Genomic DNA, 22724 nt, shown 5'->3' on the forward strand with positions numbered 1-22724 from the left:
AAAGGGCAAAAAAAAAAAAAGAATTAATTCTCTCAGATAAACTAAGCACTTCCAAAACACAACGAACGTGTGTGACAAAGACTGCACACACATACATGTACAACTTTCTACCAGGATCCATTTGGCATATTACTTTCTTGTACTGCCCTTCACAAAATCTTATTACCAGACCTCAACTGCACTCTTCATTACAAACCTGATAAAATCAGCTTGCTCGATTAATTTTGCTTGATTAATTCTACCGTACTAGAATTTCATTTAGAGTTTCAACACTGGAAAATCCCAACCAATAACAACATCTAGAAATTATACTGTATGTGGAATGTTCATACAGAACATTTTCCAATTGAACTTTTTAAAAGGTTTACCCATATTTTATTTTGCTTTGTAATCTATATTTAATACTCACACTGTAATGCATTTTTAATAATCCTAAGATATGGCATATTAAACCAATGTGACATGACAAGTCATGTGTTGCTACAGATGCCAAAATGCCAGTGATGAGATGTCAACGTGTGCATACTTCAAGGAAAGACTAACATCAACCATCAACCAAAATATAATGATGTGTGACTATTGTCACATCTAAGCAATCGTTATTATTTTCTTACTTCACATGTTTTTGTAGGCAATCATGTTGATGAAAAAATAAAACGTATTTGTGTTTTAGTATCTTCATATATAATGTATTTGTGCCAGGGAACCTCTGTATTAAGATGTGACCTCTCTCACCCTTTGCTGTTGTTGGGTATGGGCATTGATGTTCAGTGGTGGACATAGGTTATTGTTTTCACACTCATAAGTCTGGTCTGTTTTGATTAATGTGAATCATGGTTAACACTTGTGCCAATTTAAATCATTAATTATAATTAAGTCACTGCTGCAGAATACAGAAATACACAAACTAAGTCTTGGTCCTTAGTAGGGGAAGAGGACCTAAGTATATGGAAGGGATTGGGAACCTTACACCTTCACTGTTCTTTCCAATGACAGATATTCAGATTCTTGTTGGAAGTGTGTTACAGAATATCATCAACTTTCAGCCACAATATAGAACCAGTTTTGCAGGAAAATGGTCATATTCAGTCTACATATATATTATGCCATTTATTGTTGTTGTATTTCTACTTCCACCAGTTTGAAATTGGTGATTGTCTACCTTTCTGTTTACATGTAAATGTAACAGATAGTACACAAAATAGACTTAAGAAACTCCATGTTTCCTTCAGTGTTTGAGTGTCTCCTCAGCCCCTTAACTCCTCTTGCTATCATTAAAATCTTAAATTGGCTGTGGTGGGTTTTCTGGGCTGCGTGGCCTTGGTCTGGTGGATCTTGTTTCTAATGTTTCACCTGCATCTGTGGCTGGCATCTTCAGAGGTGTATCACAGAGAGAAGTCAGACTTCCCTCTGTGATACACCTCTGAAGATTCCAGCCACAGATGCAGGCAAAACGTTAGGAACAAGATCCACCAGACCATGGCCACACAGCCCAGAAAACCCACCACAACCAGTTGAATCCGGCCGTGAAAGCCTTCAACAATACAAAATCTTAAATGGTTATTAAAGTTTAAATAGCACAAGAAGCATACCACACCCTGAGGATTGTCTGTAAACTGTCTTATCTCGCTCATGTACCTTTATTATCAGTAATGTCATCACCACAGACAAAGTCCTTCCCTTTTCTAACAGTCTGCTCTTCTACAACTCTTAATCTTTCACCTCTGACAAATTAAAAAGAAATGAAACTTTTATATATACTTGAAATGTTGCTCTGCATTTAGAGGGGAAGAGGAAAGTTGGTGAATTCAAAAATAAAGCAGGTGCAGAAAGCAGCTTAGAGAATTCTGAAGGAACAAACCCAGTTGGAACTGCCAACAAGCTTCTGTTTAGCCCAGTAGTGATCAGGTGTGTCTACTGCTTCTGTTGCCAACACTGGAACAAGACTGATCCCTTATCTACCAATTACACAGCTGTTTAATGAAGATAGAAAACTAGACAGTGCATGCCACATAGAAACCATATTAATGAGTATAGGATCTAACACACTGGACTAGCAAAGTGGTTGTGTAATGCTAACTGGACATGACCTTTTTGTCCTCCCAGCAAATGTAAAGATAAACAGATGGCTCCACTATAATTCAATTCCCCAATGAGTTTTGAGCAACCACCCTAGCATGTGATGCAAGAGTCTAAAATTAGGACATACGCTGTTATTGTTTGGCTGGATGTGTAATTGTTAAGTAAAAGATGTTCCTGTTTGTTCCTACAGTAGACAATTTCAGCCGATAGAAGACGGTCTTTTAAAAAGTGAAAGGGAGGGAGGGGTACTAGACCTGAACATGTTCTCAACCCTGAGCAAAACAAATAGTGAGATCCACTTTCTTCCCCATTGGGTGGTTACAACAGTTATGTGATAGCCCAGTCGTCTAAAGCTTCCTCAACTGGGACTATTTGCATCATGGGCACCAAGCAATCAATCAACAAGAATTGATTCAACAAGGTCATTTCAGTCATTGAGTGGAAGATATGTTTACTCTAGCTTTCATGTGAAGAAGCAGTACTGTTAATGTCTCCCTACGGGATCACCATAAGTCAGCTGTGACTTGACGGCACTTTCCACCACCAGTTAATACATACAGGTACTGAATATGCATCCTGTTAATATTATTAATCTACACCTGTAGAACCAGGAAAATATCACCATAAATTAAATTAAGGCTGCAATCCTAGGCACACTTATCCGGCAGTAAGTCCTGATGAACCTAAGCAGATTTACACGTAAGTATATATGCACAGGATGGGGTGATCAATTAAAAGACGAAGAGGAGAAGTTTGGATTTATACCCTGTCTTTCTATCCTGTAAGGAGTCTCAAAGCAGCTTACAAATAACCTTCCCTTTCCCTCCCAACCACAGACACCTTGTGAGATAGGTGGGGCTGAGAGAGTTTGAAGAGAACTGGGACTAGCCCAAGTATTTTTCCTGCTGGAGGAGTCAGAGAATCTGTGCACTCCCTTTGTTCTTTCCCCGGGGCCAATACTCCCACCTTTCACTGGCCATCAGCCAAAGAGTTTATCAACATCCTGCTCATCTATATATACATGAAACCTATCAACAGAAGTTGTGTTTTAAAAGCATCAGACATTGGTATCCTTCTATACCATAGAGGATCTCTTACTCTATTACAGAGACTTGATATTATTTTATTTGGGATCCTCTGTGTATGCATTTTTTATTGTTTTGTTGTTGTTTATAATATGTATGTTTTTGTTGTTGGTTAAGAGTTGTGGTTCTGGTATATAAATGTTTAAATTATTTTCATTAAAATAGATTTGTATAGTTCGCACTAGAGCCAGACAGGTTCTTTTCCTTTCGTGGAGGAGTAGGAAAACAAAGCTGGTTCTCCACATTAGAGTCCAGTGCTCTTAATCACTGCACCATTATATAAGTACAGTGAACCAAGCTTCATTATTTTAAAAAAATTCTTTAAGTTTATATTAGATCCTAACAAAGAAATGGTGTGCAAAGTATTTCATTTATTTTAGCTTCATTTTATGTAGGGTTTAAAGGAAGACTTCATTGCCAAATTTTTAATCTAATATAAACAACAATTTCTGCTCCCTGCCCTATCTCAATCTCTAGGATTCGTAAAATTCTCAGGGGCATGGGCAGTCTGATTTCCCCTCATCCATTCTTTTAATTGGCACTTAGCTCCTTTCAATGTTCTGTGCTTCCTGGTGCATATTAAGATCTCATTGGGCATTCAGCAGAGAGAAGGTCCTTTTGATTACAATTTACAAGGTTATATTTTTCTAATTATATGAGTTCTCCCCCAAAGATACAAAAATCTTGTTTTAATCTGGGGTAGTCTGGTTTTGCTGTTTTTAAGATTGGCACAGGAGCTAGTCACTTGTTATTAACATGATATTAAAAATAAGATTTTATAGAGCAGAACAAAAATCTAAGAGGAAGTGCCAGGACATAGAGATTCAATAGCCTCAAGTCCACAATATTTACTTTGTACTCTTAGCATTTTCTGACTTTCTTCCAACTCCTAAACACTTCTTATCCTACCTTTGGGCTTTTTTAATTATTATTATGGCACTGAATTTAGACACCAGAGGAAAAAACCTGTGAAAATGAAAACAGATCAGTTTGGATGGTAGACAGGTTGGTCAGGAAGACAAATCACAAGCACAGTTTTTTAAGAATAGTTTATGCACCGATTTTCAGTAGTAAGTAAAATGAAAAATTCCAAGGTGTGATTGATTTTGACATAACATACATTCCTTTGGCTGGCAGGCTGAAAATCTTTTTGAAATAAAACAATTCACAGAAAGGTACAGTTGAATATTTAATAACTTTCCAAAGCATCTCACTTAGAATACACAATTTTTCTAAAGGTCTCTTGTCTAGTTACTAAAGATTTATTCACTAATCTGCATTTTTGTCATAATGTTAAAGAACTAAGGTTGGTTTTTTTCAAAGTCCAATAAATTCCTATATATGCCAAAAAGTGGTCTCCAGCACTTGCATGAATGAGAAGCTTTACTTCTGTGACAACCAAATACAGAGGCTGTCTTTGCTGGTCAAAGCAACAGTCCATACACATAACAGAATTTCACCCGCACAGAATTACACCTGAAGTTGTAGTTAGGACAACATATATTGTATATGTAAATCTATTTCTATTTCTATTTACTTGCTTATTTCCTTATTTTGACTACAAAGTGTACTATGGGAACAAGCTGTTACTGGTTATTTGCCAGCAGCAAAGGCAAAGTTACATGTTCTGCCTATTAGAACATGTAATAAATAACATTTCTGCCTATCAGAGACTAATGGGAGATCATGTTTTTAAAGCCTTTAGCCTATGCTTACAAGTAACTGAAAGAACAGGCTTCATGACATGCATGAAACAAAGGCACACCAGAGCATTTCCTGTGGCTGATCACATTGCAATCTCATCTATTTATCGGGAAGCAGTCTAATCTATTTATCAAGACACTTCCATTATCCCTTGAAAACTGATTAGACCTGATGCTTCTGTAAATATTGGCTAATATAATCCACTCAATTCATCAAGTTCTGATAGCTTCATGGTTAGGGAGCTTCAGAAGAAAGACTGTAATAGCACAGTTCAAAGGGGGGCTTAAAGTGCTGTGCAGGAAGCATGACCCTGGCATGAATGCCACTTGCGCTGGCATAGGGGGCACATATGACAGCATTGGGGCACATATTGCAGCGCCAGGAAGGAGCATGGCAGCAGGGAACTGGTGCAGCTCCTTTCTGGCACCATTTCATGGTGCACCTCTGGTACTTGTACTAGCCAGCTCCATTAACCCTTTCAGGGTGAAGTCATCCTCTTTTTTCAGTGCAATGTTCCACCGGCAAAACCCATGGCACAGTACACAGAGCTGAATAGAGGCCTCCTATTGGCACAGCCCCGCCTCCATAGCCCCAGTAAGCTATGGAAGCTGACCAAGCAGCAGGCCAATAGGGTGGTGGTGGAATCTAGTCCAGCTCGTAGAGCAGCAGCCTTTGGCAAGGACCCTCCCCCTTTCCAGACATACTTTCTGGCAGGTATGGCATGTGGCCTAGGATGCTGTCTCACAGCAACCAGATGTGCAGACTTAGAATGAACACAGGGCACCCCTGGTGGAAAGTAAGCAATCAGAGGCACCAGGAAACACTACAGGTATTATGCATACCACTACCACTCGGAAGGTCCCTTTCTGATGCACAGCGACCCTGGATCTCCTTGGTGGAAAGTACAATCCAGAGCTGACCTTGCTTAATTTCTGACATCTGAAAATATTGGGATCGCCTGGGCCATCCAAACCAAACCCGGCTGGGGGACAACATACCTGCACAGCTGTGTGTGGGACTGCATAAATAGAGGGAGAAAGGGGTTGTGTTTTCGCCTGTATTTCTATTTTGTTTTGCTTTAGAACAGGAGATGCTTGCAGCATTACATTAAATAAGATATTCACAAAGTTCCCAACCTTTGTAGTATTCTGTTTGATTCTTTTCAAAGTACAATTCAAAACAGATGGCAAAGCATTGCAGATGTTATTTTTGAAAACAGTTGGATCTCCTCAGGGGGGCAGGTAAAACAGAAATAAATATAATCTGAAACATGTATAGATGTCCCCAGATTGCAGGCAGATCTGTCAATTTGTCACAATTTTTTCATTGGGACAGGACATAAACAGTCTAAATAAGGTGAATGATGTTTTGAAGGTTCAAAACATAGCTAGCACCTTGGTTTTGCCGTTTTAAAAAATACAATTGCTCTGAGTAACAGAGATGGTTTATTTGTGAAAGTTCTCTTCCCAGACAGAGGAGGAGTCCACAGGAGGCGGGGGGGGGGGGGGGGGGGGGAAAGTATCAAATTCCACTAGTGGCAGAATACAAACAAGTATCACATTACAGAATCAGAATATTTAACCCAGCATCTGTAAATGTCCCTGCCATCAGTTTGGCATCCCAATTGCGATATCCTTGTCTAGCTCTTCATTTTATTCAATTTATACACCACCACCCGTGCTCCGAGCAAAAAACAGGAAAGCTATACAAAAAATTTCTTTATTCTTCTTCAAGTTCAGAGTCTTAAGATCAGATATTTGTTTCATTATGTTTCTGAGCAAAAGTAATGAAAGATATTACTGAAAGATCACTTGGTGAAAAATGCCACGCTATTTTTTTCTTTTCTTTTTAATAACGACAGCCTAGACAGAGGAAGAATCTAAAAACTGCCCTCAAAAGCCATCTCTCACATTTTCACCCCACATTATCTTATCTTGAGCAAATCAAAGCCAGCGAACTTTGAAAGCTGTTTTTTTTCTTCTGAGAGAAGATAATTTAACCTAGTAATGTCACAGCACTTTAAAAACCCAGCAACAAGTACTTTAGAATTTAGGATTTGTAGAAGATAACAGTATAAACTAGCTTCAACAGGTCAAGAATTAAGTGCTGTTACAGGAAGCAATTCAGCTTTGTATTATGTTTAGATTAATCTAATTTATGCTTTATCTGTTTTTGAAACGTAAATCTGTCAGTCTCATTATATATGGAACCAATTTCACTAATATGCTGTGTGATTTTGTTTCCTTTTTAAAAGTATACATTAATTCTGGAGGATAGCTTTGGTTCAATACAAATTAATGGAATCAAACATAAGAAGCACAGAAATATGGTAAAAGATCTAACTCCTACCACTAAATGCAAAGAAAACATGAGTTTTTCCTGGTTTGAGTGATTGGCTTTAAAGTTGACTCCTCTATCTGATGGTTGTCTATAGTGAGCCCAGTCCTGCTGGGGGGAGGGGTTGCAAGATTAAGTGGGTCCAAATAAAACAAGTAGTCAGGAAGTTGAGTTTCTTAAAATAAAGACAATAAAAATTAAACATTTTACAGATGATTAAACCACTTTTTTAAAAAGTAACCAAAATCAACAAGGTATAGGAAACAGGAATTACACTAACACAAAAATTGTCAACATAATGCGGATGCTAAGGTTCAAAGAGGTATGAGTGGGAAGAGTTGAATCTTCACCTCCCAAGGTTTACCTCTTTGCTGTCAGTCATTCAACATACCCCTCCCCACTTCAATTGGGTTTCAATATCAAAAGTGAGGCCAGCTGGGAAAGGGGTTGCAGGGAAGCTCCCTGTAGGATGGTGAGGGGTCAACTCTTGTCACGTACACTATCAATTTTCTCTCAAAACTCGCCCCATACCCAACTTTATATATGAATGAGGAATGTCAAAATTTAGAGAAATTTGTAGTTTGAGCTTAAGATAATGATATTAAGGAAAGGCAGGCAATCATTTGTAACACACTGGAGCAGAATCTTGCAGGATGAACTTGAAATAAAGCAAAAAGCCTACTGGAATATAATGGAAAGTAAGGAAAGATTTAAAGTTTCCTAGTCTAGTTTGATAATTTTTACACTTGACTAATTAACAGAACTTTCAGCATAAAAGAAATCTTAATTACAATGTCCTTAAAAAGTACTTTATGATTGCCTGTAGCTACAGTATCACTTGAGAGTGCTTTTTGATACCATAGACCCGTGGTGGTGAACCTATGGCACTCCAGATGTTCATGGACTACAATTCCCATCAGCCCCTACCAGCATGGCCAATTGGCCATGCTGGCAGGGGCTGATGGGATTTGTAGTCCATGAACTTCTGGAAAGCCGCAGGTTGCAGACCCCTGCCCTATACCTTCTCTTATTTCCAAAAGTGCCTGAGGATCTACAAGGTTGAAGATCCTTAATTAATCACAGCCATATTGTTTTAAGTTCCTTTCAGAAACAATTCAAGGACATTTAGACTAGGTTTAAATTTTGTTAGGATCCCTGGATGTGATGTATCAGGCTGCATTTTAAAATGTTTTCACTAAAGATTTCATTTTAAAAATGAATATATCTGGGTAAATTTTAGATTTTATGGGCTGAAAGATATGGAGACTTCCTATGACCAAATTCACAGGCTTCATTCGAAATTTGGTCCCAACTTGTCCCAACACACTTTCTCACACCAAGAAAGGAGGCATGTCGGGGCAAAAAATCTTGTCCCAGTGCGCTTTCTCTCTGTGGCGTGCCAAAAAAGGAGGCAAGATTTCTTGTCCCGACACTGCATGCATACTTCTCGCTTTCTGTGGAGAAAGCAAGAGAACTTCTCAAACAACTTTTCAGGATGAGGCCGGGGAATAGCTGGCGGCCTGTGGCAGTTTTCTTGTAGAAGCACAGAGTTGCTTCATGCCAGAGTATTGCCTTTACTCATCAAGCCCATTATATTTATAACATAATAACCAGTTCATGGGTTCCATTATTGTCACAGCTATCAAAATATTAAGTTAGGGAATGGGTCAACTGGTCTCCAGTTCCAAGGCACAAAGCTGAACTAAGATTAACCCAGATCTGTCTTGATGAGGTAAAACCTGCCTTGCTATATATCCAATACAATGGACCTCTTCCTCAAACAGTGAGATTTGTTATACACAGCCATGTCTACAGAGGTGTGTGCCAACATTCAAGGTGTTTACAGTTCAAACTAATACTGACAAAAGGAAGAGGACAGAGAAAGATAAAACATATTTACTTCCTTCCTTCACACCTTGCCTTTCTTTAACTGTGTGTCTGGGCCAAGGTCACCCAAGTAACTCTGACAACACTGCTGCATGAGACAGATACATTCCTTACACAAGTGAGGAAAAAGGTAGCTTGTGTCATGTGACACTTGGCTTTCAGTACACTCAACCTGGATGTAAATGTCTACTGAAATCAATAGAAACTATCATGTTTACCTGGATCTGGAAAATTTCTACTGACATTAATGGTCCCGTCAGTGGACCATGATGTTCTTGACTTTGCCTCCCGCTGTAGCTCAAAATGCCCCCTGAAATGAAGAGGCTGGGAAATGTAGTCTGAGGCCTATAGCAATGGTTAATAATAATTACTGACACTTCTGTCGGTACTAATGTCAGGTGGGATCCAAACCATGGTTATGATTGGGCTTTAAAGATGTAGAGACCGAAGAAAGCTAAAGAATGGCTTTCATTTGTGTCTTCCCATTTTTAGGACTTTAACGTGAAGGTCATTTCAATTGAACAGGTAGCCAATAAAAAGTTCAATTCTAAAAGAAATGTCATAATTCCCATTCCAACCCACTCTAACATTTAGACAGAACAAAGACAAGGAGCCAGTGCAAATAATTAGTACTGGAGGAGGCTGACATGATGACAACAAAGGCTACATTCATGCTTCACAAAGCAAACACTGCTCATTGCCATATTAGTGCAGTCCCCTTCAGCCCTTTGCACAGAGAACACAATTAAAAGCTTCCTGGTTAAGGAAGCCTTCAATCAAACTTCAGTTTGCTATGATGTCTGATCAAGGGCATCTGGGCACACTGGGATCTAATTTGGACAACCGGAAACTGGAGTTTAAATTGAACTCTTCCAAAACCAGGAAGCTTTCAATCATGTTCTCTATGTAGGCAGAGTGCCCAAACACGACAACAACCTGCATTCATGTCTAAACACACACATATTTGTTGTGATATCGAAAATACATTCAAAGTTTTACCTGGCTTTGGAGGATTAGAAAAACAGACCATAAGAATGTGATCATGTGACTTCACAAACGTGACATTTTTGCTGATTAAAACATCTGTAAGTCTCCATTCCCTTTATTGGTATATTTCACAATACTCAATAAGAACAACATTGTAAGTGCAATGGCTTTGGGTCACTGAACAGAGATATATTCAAAACCAACAGTGTAAACAATTAAAGGCTACAATACCTCATTACAAAACCTCTATCCAAGTCAGTCTTGCATATGATTTATAGTGTCTAGGGTAATAAAATTACATGGCTATTAATTTTTATTATGGTAACGACAGTAAAGACCAATATCTAATTTCAAATGTAACCCCTTTCATATTGATTGTAAAACCTGACAGCAATAGCTTTCCAGAACGAAAGCAAGAAATGTGGCTTCAATTTACAAGACACCAATATCTTGAACTGAAATAATTGTTATACAGAATGCTTTAAGCAAACAGAACAGGAAGGAATCCCTGTGGAGATATTGCTTACATGTGCAGAAATTTCAGCACCAAAGTATGATACTTTGAGGAATCAGGGAAATATTTCTCACAAATATGAGAACTGCAGACAGAGGAAAAGGTCAGTATTCTGACTATGCAAGCTGGATTACAGATGTTAAATGTCTTCGGTTAGTCTGGAATCTTCAGGCAATGAAGGTATTTTTTATGTGAAGCTTTAAAGTGTAGTCTGAAGTTTTCAAATCATTTATATCTGTAAGCAACTTTAGATTCTGATGTATGCATAGATGCATACTACTGAAGACCTGACATCTTCAACTTCTGAAGTCTCTTGGTGGTCAGTGCTGCCTATAGTTTTGCTCATTCCCAGCACAGAAAGAAATGCTACTTGGGTAGGCATAAATGAGGAGCTAGCTCACATTTTAGTTAAAACTATGAAAATATGCATGGCCCTTAATACAGAACTTTACACCCTTTGAAAAACTCCAAATCGAAGCCTTCTTTCAAAAGTATTGAATGAACTGTCTGTCTTTGATGTGGAAGGATTAAGCCTGCAGAATGTGGGGATTTTTTAATTATTGTATTGTATTTCATTTCATTTGAAAGGGATTTTTATAGCCTCTTTATTCACCTGAGCCTCCTACCAAGACCAGGCCATCGATACGAGAAAGGAAAGAAAGAATTTATTTGTGTAAAAGCTTTGTCGAAGGCTTTCATGACCGTATTCAACTGGTTGTTGTGGGTTTTCCGGGCTGTGTGGCCATGGTCTGGTAGATCTTGTTCCTAACATTTCGCCTACATCTGTGGCTAGCATCTTCAGAGGTGTATCACAGAGAGAAGTCCTGTGGATAAAATCTCAGTTCCTGCACTTTTCTCACAGGCCCTTAAGAAGAGGCACACGGTATATAGGAATCAAACATGAATATCCATTCCATGCTTCAGCATCATCACCACAAAAAATAATCCTCCATCCATGGAAGTATAAATTTCCACAGAAGAAAAAATGAAATATAGGTGAAGACAATGAAGAAACTGGTTTTCCAACCAGTGCACGCCAAGTTTAAATACTGGCACAGTTTTGAGCATCCGTTTCATTCTTGTTGACGTATTAATAAGACAAACCTTTGTATAGTAGCCTTACCTATAGTACTGTTTTAATGCCCCCTCCCTTTTTTCACTTTGGCCCTGAGAGAATTCAATGGTAGTACTGCCTACCTGATAGGTGTCAGGAATTAAAAGTTAAGAATCTGTGGACTAGAAACAGAAGAGTTTTGAAACCAAGCATGCATAGATCTTGTTTCAAAGAGGTTTTTTTTTAATAAAATGTCTATATTGAATGTTTAGGTTTTACAATCCTAAACATTGCTGCTGGAGATCTAAAACAGAGTATTGTGACACATAAGTAACTCCAAGCCTAATTCCTGTCAACCTGCCAAAAAATGCTCTGTCCATTTATATTTCAACCAAAAAAGATTCTCCGAATTAAATTTAAAATGAGAGAAAAACTAGCTATTTTGAGACCAAACTACTTTTTTAAAAGCACAACTGTTATCAAGTATCAAGGCCTCCTGACCAGCCTCCCCTATTCCCCTTGCTTGTGTGTGTGTGTGGGGGGGGGGGGGTTGTTAATGGGGCTCTCAGCATCGCACCAAAGTGGGTTACTTCTGTAAAAAAAATGGACACAACATCATCGAGCCAGAATGGCACTCTAGGATTTATCCAGAGCTCTATGCTTTAACCTTATGGGTCTCGGCTGGCAATCCTAAAAACCACCTGCTGCAATTTCAATTCCTACCTATCCTGGGCCAACATACTGTAAGGAGAACATTAGCAATGCCTTTGATGCTCACTGTTAACAGCTCTTAAAATCACCATGTTGAGTTCAAAGTGTTGGTCATTATTGACAAAGCTCTTCATGGCTGGTTTCCCCCTGCTACAACTCTACCTGGTTCATCAAAGTTTGTAGAGAATTTTAACTTGTAAACAGAAGGCAGAATGCAAAAAAAAAAAAAAAACCCACCAAACTTGCAATTAACACCCACTCAACAGCATGTTCTTTCCAGCAGTGCCAGGGAGGCTCTCCTATGATTAGTCTTCCAGAGACTCTGTATAGAATTATTTAGAAAGCCATGAAATACACTGGTCTGTGTTGGAAGGCCATTTTTACTGATAGTGTCATATAATTCTATTGTGCTTACTATTATTTTAGTTGACATTGGAACTCACGTTGTGAAGGATGCCAGATTACTAGTGCTGTAAATAAGCATGTACTCAAGGTGACTCAGGCAAGAATACATGTGTGATTGTATACATATCACACAGGAATTTTTAAAAACCCTCCCAAACAGGTAGAAACTGCTTCATTCACCCTAAACAAAAGATGTCACCTTACACCATATGCCCCAATTCTCCAGCCACCTAGGAAGTAACACGGCCTTCCATCATTTTTTGAAAGATCAACAATAAATAAACAGTTTTTACTTTCTGTGAGAAACCATTCTACAACACTGGAACTACAACATAGAAGGCATGGGCTCAGGAATGTACCTTCCTAGCTGGAAAGGGGTAGGAAAAAATAGCTGCTTAGTGGAACTTATTTGGCGTTGGGGGGGGGGGGTGAGATACAGTCTTCCAGATATGTGGTCTTCAAGTTCTGTAAGTCTGAAACATAAGTAGCAGCACCTTAACTTATATTCTGTTGTTTTGTAAGTGTTATGCAAGCTTTCCAAGTTTTGTCAAAGGCTTTCACGACTGGAATTAATAGACTGTTGTGGGTTTTCCAGGCTGTGTGGCTGTGGTCTGGTGGTTTTAGCCCCTAACATTAAGTCCACATCCGTGATTGGAATCTTCAGAGGCATGTCATGGTAAGATGTGTTTCTCTCTGTGGCTGTGTTTATCTCCACACTGTCTATTTGTTTTACTTCAAATGCCAACTTCTTTAATAATACATTTAATTTTGCTTTGTAATTACAATCCTGTGCTTGGGATCTTTTTTAAAAAGTCAAGATGTTTTTGTTCTGGCTAACAATTCCTTTTATCAGAAGATTTTAACCATGCCTAGTGAACACCTGGACTGGTGGTGATAAAAATGAAATTTTTGTCCCGCGAGGGAGGTTGCAGCAGTTTAACACAATCTCCATCCATATCAACAATGATGGTTAATGCTATCCTGCTTGAATAAACACAGATATGAAATGAACATGACCTCATTTTAAAGGCATTCACTGCTACAGTCAAAATATGCAACACAAGCCCTTCCCATAATAGTGGCCAGCAATCCAGAAGAGAGGACACCAAGGCAGATGTGCAGTAGAGTGCTCAGATGTGGGAGTTCCCCCCTGCATTCAATTAACTCACAAAATTGGTGATGGCAAATTTTCAGCCACAATCATAGACGCTTACATATGTTCACAAAATGCAAGCTGTATATATTACATTTCTTCAAGAAGACGACGACAACTTTGATTTATGTCCCCACTTTCTCTCCTGCAAGGAGACTCAAAGGGGCTTTCCCTTTCCCCTTCACAACAAACACCCTGTGAGGTAGGATGTGGTTGAGAGAGCACTGAAGAACTGTGACTAGCCCAAGATCATTCAGCTGGCATATGTTGGAGTGCTCAAGCTAATCTGGTTCACCAGATAAGCCTCCACAGCTCAAGTGGCAGAGCAAGGAACTAAACCCAGTTCTCCAGATTAGAGTGCACCTGCTCTTAATCACTACACCACACTAGATGCTTCTAACGCCACTTTCCTCCCATTATATTACAGAGATGCTCATAAAGCTACACAGAATATAGCTTTATGAATGTTCATGGGATGGGATGTTCACAAAGCTACACAGAAAGTCCCTGACCTTGAGTGCAACAGCTGTGCAGATCAGTGCAAAAACATTTCAGGGTTGGCTGCAAAGCCATCTGTAGTCATTACCTAAATCAAGCAGTTCAACTTATTTTAGAATCTGAAGCAAATTCCTCCATAAACATTTATTGTCTTTGGGCCTTTTCCCACTTCAGAAATGGTAGCTCATGTAATCCGTGCCCTTTACACTCTGCTGCTTTCCAGCGCGGAAAATTGCTCCCCACAGCACTGTTTCATCGTAACCCTTACCTAAATACTGCGCGGCTCGGAAATGAAGCATTCCCCAAGACCGTGCGTTTGGTGGAGCGGGGGTGTGTGTGTGTGTCTCTGTTGTGATTGGATGTTGTGCCGCTTTTGAGGATTTTTTCCCCCTTCTTGAAATTGATGTGGATTCATTGCCATGTAGACACGTCCTGCTGTTGCCTGATTGGTCAGGAGCACACACATCACGGTGAGTGGCACGAAATTCAGTATCGCGCTAGCTGCCAAAGTTCCCCACAACCCTGCGGCCAGCGCACAGTTTCCCAAAAGGTGCTGTTCAAAACAGCAGCAAAATTGACGTGCGCTGAGGAGCGGGGAGAGCGGCAAATTCGGGGCGACTGCGCTGTCGCCGCTGGCGTGGTGGGGAGCGCTTGAAAACCCCGGGTCATTTGTCTGGGTTACCGTGCAACAAACAGTGAGTGGGGAAAGTCCCTTTGTTCAAGAGAGGAGGGGAAAATAGCTCTCTAGGGACCAATTATTCTTTTCATTACCTCTAACAGTTCCTAACCTGCTAATTTTACAGGTCTTTGATTTTATGTACCCTTGGTCATGATGACTTTTTCCCCACTTTCAGTCAGTTTTTAATCTGCCCAACTAGGGAATCTTCCAAGTACTCCAAAGCCCCTACCTTGTTTACGGTTACCCTACTTCACTACCCTACTGGATGGCACAGGACCACCAAGGTAGCTATTAAGGGAAACAACTTGAGAATCCATGAAAACTTCACATCACAACTGCATGAGACCGCTGAGCTCTGGAACAAGTATCTTCCTGCCACCTAAGTTCTGAATCTCAGTTGTCAAGTGCTACATAACAAGCATCCTACAGTGCTTAGTGATTGCAATGGTTTGAGGTTAGATTAAGAGGAAACTTCTTATCTAGACCCAAATCCAATCAATACAGCACAGGCAAAGGGCATTTTTTTGACCTGGCCTTCTCACTCATACCGTATGAAATTCAGGGATGTGTTTTTCACATCACGTATCCAGACCGTAATTGCAATGGCTGCTCCAGAATACGGTAAACTAAGGATTCTACTTCCTTCACAGTTTTACTGGTCTTTAGGGAATTCTGCAATTATTTAGGATCAGCACACACTTTTCCTTTGACGCATAGCCCCACCCGTGAAATTATTCTTTTTGACCAGAAGTGGGATTAGGGTTGGGATGTACACCACTTCTCCACATCCTTCCATTTTCCTTATTTCTCTTTCCTACTAACACTGAATTGTCTAAGCATTCCATGCCTCCTTGAGGGTAATGAGGAACATTTAATCATTGTCTAAATTAAACAGTTTAAATCTTTCCCCCATCTGTGAGTAGTCCTGTTTCACTGAGGTGTTATTAGATGTACTAACAACTGAGTGTACACACACAGCAGAACTTATTTTGAACAGAAATATTTCCATATTCAATATTGTCTGGAGTAACTTTCTTCTAGCACAGTTATTACTATGGCAATTTACCAATGACAGAAAAGTTGACCTACCTAAATCAGTACCTATTATTCTATCTGGAAGAAATTAATCTGAAGGGATAGGAAGTAATATGACCCCAAAAGAAACTCAATATGTAAAACCTACATGCTTCTGCCACAACTTTGCCACTTATGTTCAGATAGTCAGAGACCAAAAGTCTATCCACTACTGTGCCCTGCATGCACGAAAATTAATTTTAAAAAATTTGGATGCTATTCACAGAGCCCGCATTATGCATTAACACTAATGGAATCAGCAGTGAGAATAGTGTACATGCAAAACCGGAAAACGTCATCAGTATCCACAATAGACGACTGGTTTGTTAAGGTGCTGGAATTGGCTAAGCTTACTCTTTGATTAGCAAAAAAAATCTTATTTTAAGTGTATTTATAACTGCAAACCCCAATGGACTTTTTGCTTAAAATGGAAAAAAATGAATTGATGATTTGTGGATTTGAAGACTAGGAAAATAAGAAAATCAACATAGAAAAAAGTGTGAATCCTATTTGATCCATAATCAAATAGGTGGGGAAGGCACATTGAGGATATGATGTTCACAGAAAACAGTTCTGCTAAGGGACACCCACAAAAGAGACTTACTGGTAGCTTTACTCCATAAATGATAACTCGCATCACTCAGAAATATTGAAAGTTATACTTTTTCAGTTTGTTTTGTGAGGTGGTTTGTTTATTAAAAGCAAAAAATGCAAAGGGAATTTGTAAAGATATTATTTGGAGGGAAGGAAAAGTAGGTGCTTCTTTGACCAGAACTTGTTTTCGTGTTACAACAGATGGAAAGGCTTTAAATAAACTGTAAATAGTAATTTTTTAAGGATAACTTCACTGGTTACAGCATGAAACAAAATGCAGGTGAAATGAATGAGTTTGGGAAAGGTGCATAAATGTTCCTTTTCACATATGATTACATGATGGGAAGTGGAAGAGAATGTGCAATTTCCTGTCTATTTAGTCACATGTTGCAAAAGACAAATTCACTGTGCATAATACATCTGCCTACACAGCAGTTCTTTGCCAGAAAATCCAAATCTTTTCTCTCATAACTCCAGAAACCTGTCTTTTGTTTGCAGCAGATGTACAAAAGTTATTTCCAAAACAAAGTTAATTCATAGCATTGTTTTTACACTAATTAAGAAAAATGAAGTATTCCCATGATCCTATCATGCAAACATTATCTGATATATGATTTGATTCCATTCAGTGTTTTTATTCAGATTTTTTGGAAACAAACAACCAAAAGTATACATATGCCCACATTTTTTAAAACCCTCTATTATAAAAGGGAAAGGGCAGCCTCACAATTTTATCTGTGCCAAATATAAACAATTTAAAAATTGCCACTTATTCCATAGTTACAAATATGGAAATATAATTCAATTATTTATTTATTATTACTAATCAAATAGTAATTTCTGCTCTTCTACAAACACCTACATACTGTTTGTATACCTGACACCAGTTCTTATATAAAATAACTATACAGAAGCACAGATTGGTTTTATTTTATGTAACCTCCCACACAACATGGTAGATTTGTTTTTGTTTTTGTTTCAAGTAGCAATCATCGTCCTACAGGGAACATAACCATGTAATTTGAAACGCCCAAGGCTCTAGCATCTGCAAGAAGTTGCAATTACAAGAGACACAGCAAAATCCAAGAGAAAGCCAAGTAGGAGTGGACTGGGGAGTAAAAACAGCCATGGAACAAGCTACGCCCTGAACCACGACCCTAAGACATAGCGTTGCTCGTGCTTTGCATGGTAGAGCCACCCTGAAGTCAAGATTATTAAAGAGTGAAGTGTACCTTCTCTGATGGCTGTAAAAGGGGTGCCTTCCTCTTCTTGAAGTCTAATCACTTTCAGTGCCACCAATTTGCCATTTACCCTGGAGTAAATAAAACACAAAGTTAGAATGAAATACAGTGTGCTGATGAAGATTTGCTGAAATGTGGATCATTCAACTTCTTCCCATTAAGTATCATTGACATTTTTGCATCTATAAAACCAACAACCATACTCACCAGCATGTAGTTTCTACTTTTATGAAGTAACCTTAGTTGTTTTTTCCATGTCTAAAATGTTTTTCTTTTAATGCTACATGATAATACAAAATGTTCCTATTTACTCAGGAAGCATGCCTTTCATTTAAAGCTGTATTTTGTATTTATTTACATTATTTATTGTCTTCCTTTCTCAGTTGGACACAAAACGGATTACGTAGAGTGAGTCAATACAATCATCAATATGGGACATTTAATAAACAGTGAAATAGGATTTGTAGAACCAACCAGAAGTCTAAAAACAGAACTGAAGCACGGAAGGCATAAGTGTTAACATGATACATTAAATGATGCAAAATTACACCAGTACACAACAACTTTCCATTATTTAGTTCCAATTTGTTCATTCTCAGTCATTCAACTTCAGCAGCTAGGCGGGGTGGGGGGAGAGAGAGAGAGAGAGAGTATCATCAGTGTGTTGATGACAGTGAACCCCCAAAGTGTGAAAGTTTTGGCCGAACGGCTTAACATAAAGAGCACAGGGGACAGGGCTGCACTTTGTAGTCTACACGTTAAGCCCCACACTGGTGATAATTGGTCTCCAATTGAATTTTTTGGGTCTGGTCCATGAGGAATGATTTGAACCAGTCCAACACACAATCCCTGATCCCCACTTCTACCTCGAGGTGCCTCAACAAGATGGCAAGAGGAAATTCTAAGAAACTGTGTGCTTTTCTTTTGCAACTGAACTTCTCTTTGCAGTACATTTTTACACAGCTTTAGAACTACAACACCCACACACAGGAATTTAAAATTATTATTGTTCCATTAACAGAATATTGTAACAGATGTCTCCCTCCCTCTTTAATTCACAGCTCGGTAAAATCTCAGTACAGCCAATTTAAACGTCTTTTTATCCTAATTTGAATTTAAATCTTATGTCGTCTTGAAAGACTCACTCATATGCTCGATGGAAATGCATTGAACACACGGAATTGAGTGAATGTCGAAATTTCAAGGAAAGCTTGCTTGAACGAGCTTAGTTTGGAATTTGTTACACTAGTTATCCCAAGTTTATTTTTGCTTTTAGGGTATTTAGCTTACCAATTTCCAAAGCAAGGAGGAAACATGCTCAAACATCTGTGTGATCACTGCATTTAGAGCCACCTACATTTTTCTGTGGAACCATTTCTATTTCTTTTAAAAACTATGAAGCAAGCAATAGAACATGAATCAAAAAATCCACAGAATGGGGCCAGAGACAGACAGCTGGGATTTTTAACAAGCTTGGAGGAAGGCCAGGTTTGCAGGAAAATATGATATATAAAAATACATTGGGGATAAAAAAGCCCCAAAATCACAGAAACAATGTCTACTTCTTTAAGGAAAGTATCCCACTGAGATCTTACAAGACTACACTATAAGATCTTGGCAACTATTTTAGGGATTGCTAGGCAACCTACAACCAACATTGAAGACAATTTCAAGTCTCTGGTAGAAAGAAAGAAAGAAAGAAAGAAAGAAAGAAAGAAAGAAAGAAAGAAAGAAAGAAAGAAAGAAAGAAAGAAAGAAAGAAAGAAAGAAAGAAAGATAGATAGATAGATAGATAGATAGATAGATAGATAGATAGATAGATAGATAGATAGATAGATAGATAGATAGATAGATAGATAGATAGATAGATAGATAGATAGATAGATAGATAGATAGATAGATAGATGAGGGCAAAAAGGAACAAAACTGAAAATAAAGGAGTGGAAAAGAAAAGTATATCAGAGTAAATGAGGGCAGAGGTTGCCAAGTAGGAGACAGGAAAATGTAGGAATTTTAGGTAGGCTTGAAGAGGATAGGGAAAGCTAAAGAAGGAAGGAGGGAGAAACAGTAAGTAAGAAAACAGAAGAAAAGGGAAGACACTATAGGCATTTCCAGGAAAGGCAACAAGGGAGACGGGGAATGGAGAAATATTTCCCCATTCCTCATCTCCTTTGCTGCCTTCCCTGAAGGTGCCTATAGTGTCTTTTCTTTTCTTCTGTTTTCTCAAAGGTCCTCCACACACAGCATGCTTATTCTGCAGTAACAGTGCTAAAAGATACCTCAAAATTCAGTGTCACAATAAAAGAAACAGAGTTAAGTACAAATAAACTTAACATACATGTAAATAGCCAGACTCCTTTTTTAAGTGCCAAACTAAAAAAAAATGTTACAATCCTTCTGGAAAGTAAGAAGTGACCCTCCCTCACCTATTAAATCTGACTTATTTGGGGGACAAAAGGTTCACTTCTTTTACATTTTTTTAAAGTTAACACTTCATTAAAGCAAAGCAAATAAAAATAGAGGGCTAAAACACAAATTACCAAATATATCAACATCAAAACATACAAGCTCAAACTAAGAGCACATTAGACAAATAATACTAATAAAATCTATTTTTTCAAACTTTTCAGACTTTTGGCCATGTAATAGACAGAGTGGTTCAGACAAATATATTAAGATTATATTTTTCTTCTAATTTTGGGCAAATATTAAGCTTGCCCGTGTTACTGCATTAAGCACAAATTCATGGACTTCTCTTGGAAGAAAATCCACTCAATTCAACAAGAAAACCTTCGGGAATAATGGTAACTTCCTTTATACCTTGAGAGATCACAGTAGGATTCGCATTCCAGTATTCTACTGCTGTATTCCCACCATAAATGCATAAAATCTGCATTAGCTGTTCTACATATGCAACACCCACCCTTTAACTCCTTGATTATTTTTGTCAGTTGAAAACGTGACATTTATTTTGGCAGAGATGTTCACAGAAAATGTAAACTACTTCTTAACATGGATGCCCAAACCTCTGGATTTACTGGGGGGCATATCAAGGTTTAAATGATTATATATTAGGACATCTTTAAGGACTGGATTGTCCCCTTTTATCCAATCACTTTTCTCATTCTAAAAGGAAAAAAAGGGCTCACGAAAGAGTGTTGTCACTTTATAATGAACATTTTAAACAGCCATCTGTAATTTAAAAAAAACTTCTTCAATCAGGTTCTGACATGGTGAAAACAAATCAGCCTGTTGGTTTACTGCATTTGCCTTTGGCTTTTCCAGCAGTTTCTACTAAGGCAATTCTTGTGACTTATGCGGCCATCATAGTATTTCTTACAACAAACTTTGAAAAGAAATGCAATATGTTGGAAATCAGCTACACAAACTATTCAAACTTGCTGCTTATGTATCTAGTTGGATGGAAATCAGATCAGAGTTTAAAAATCCAGACAAAGTTACTTGATCTATGTCTCCTGAACATTAGGTTACTGAACCCATTTCTAAAATCTAGTGCAATATATTATAATAACAGGCCTTTGTAAGATAAAAAAATTCACTTCGCACCAGCATTTCAGTCTGATAAGTGAGATTCCATTGACCCATCCTCCCAATGAAAATTGCCAAGATTTCTCCACTTATTCCAACTATTCTTATTTTATGCCTTAAGTACTGACATTATAGAACATTGCTGTAATGAAATTGTTTGGTGGCCAGAAATTTCTGAAGACTCACTTTGCCATTTAAGTCATGAAATAGGTTGTAAACCTGCATAACGTTGTTGAGTCAGACAGCAAGGATACAATATATTTGTCTGTCTTAGGTCTATTTGTTGACTATTCTATGCAGAGTAGCTTTGCCTAAGTTTATGGCTTCAAAGATACTGCGGAAATGGAGGTGGAACGACATTGGGAGTTGTAACATTTTTTGACCATAAATCTCTAAGATACAATTCTGACTTTGAGGACCAATCTTGATGAAGCAACAGAAGTGTCCAAAACACTGTCTGCTCTTATATTTTATGGATTCCTTTCTCCCAGTAACCCTTATGATGATGGAATTCTAGGTGTTATGAAGGACACTAAACATACAATTTAGACCCTGTACCCTTTCTGGCTGGTAAAGACCCGGTGAGGGAAGGCTGAGTGGGGAATGTACTAGCTAAGATTATTTAATTTTTCCTTGGTATGGGGGACTTTTTCCATACCTTTGGAAGTGGTGGTGGTTCATCAACTGATCAAGAAACCCTCACTTGACTAGGGGACTTTGGCTTTTGGTTTTGCCCTTTTGATTGGAAGGTAACTGAATAGTTGGCAGAGAGATATTCTTAAGTTTTTCTAGGCTACTTATGTGATCTTGATTTTTTTTTTTTTAGCCTGGTTTCAGGTATGGCTACAGTACCATGTTTGGCTACAGTACCATGCTTTGTTGACAGTTCTCCTCCCGCCCAAAGGAAGTAAGGACTGTCTCTGCTTAGTGCAGTGCTTTTTCAATGGTTGCTCCTATTTTATGGAAAAACCTCTTGCTGTTTCAACTTCCTTTATGGAGGAATACAAAAGATCAGCCTGGTAGGCCTAGCAACATTACAGGGGCATTTGTACACTAAGCTTCCACCCCCGAAAAAGCTACAGTTAGATCCCAGTCACTTCCAGAAATATGATAATCTATGATGGAATAAATCTTAAACTCTATGAAAAAGAGCAAACTGGATCTTTTCTG

At 38.4% G+C, this 22724-nt stretch overlaps 1 protein-coding gene across 3 annotated transcripts in view; it reads right to left on the reverse strand.

Moving 5' to 3' along the window:
• The window catches only part of CDK14 (cyclin dependent kinase 14), a 297405-nt gene that overhangs the window by 185239 nt on the left and 89442 nt on the right, over positions 1 to 22724 (reverse strand). For all 3 annotated transcript variants that reach the window (XM_048510771.1, XM_048510773.1, XM_048510772.1), the window contains one exon: positions 17997 to 18076. In XM_048510771.1, the coding sequence (XP_048366728.1) occupies positions 17997 to 18076 (80 nt within the window). The remainder of the gene's footprint in view (positions 1 to 17996; positions 18077 to 22724) is intronic.

The sequence above is a fragment of the Sphaerodactylus townsendi genome, linkage group LG11 (assembly GCF_021028975.2).
Source record: "Sphaerodactylus townsendi isolate TG3544 linkage group LG11, MPM_Stown_v2.3, whole genome shotgun sequence".
NCBI lineage: Eukaryota > Metazoa > Chordata > Lepidosauria > Squamata > Sphaerodactylidae > Sphaerodactylus > Sphaerodactylus townsendi.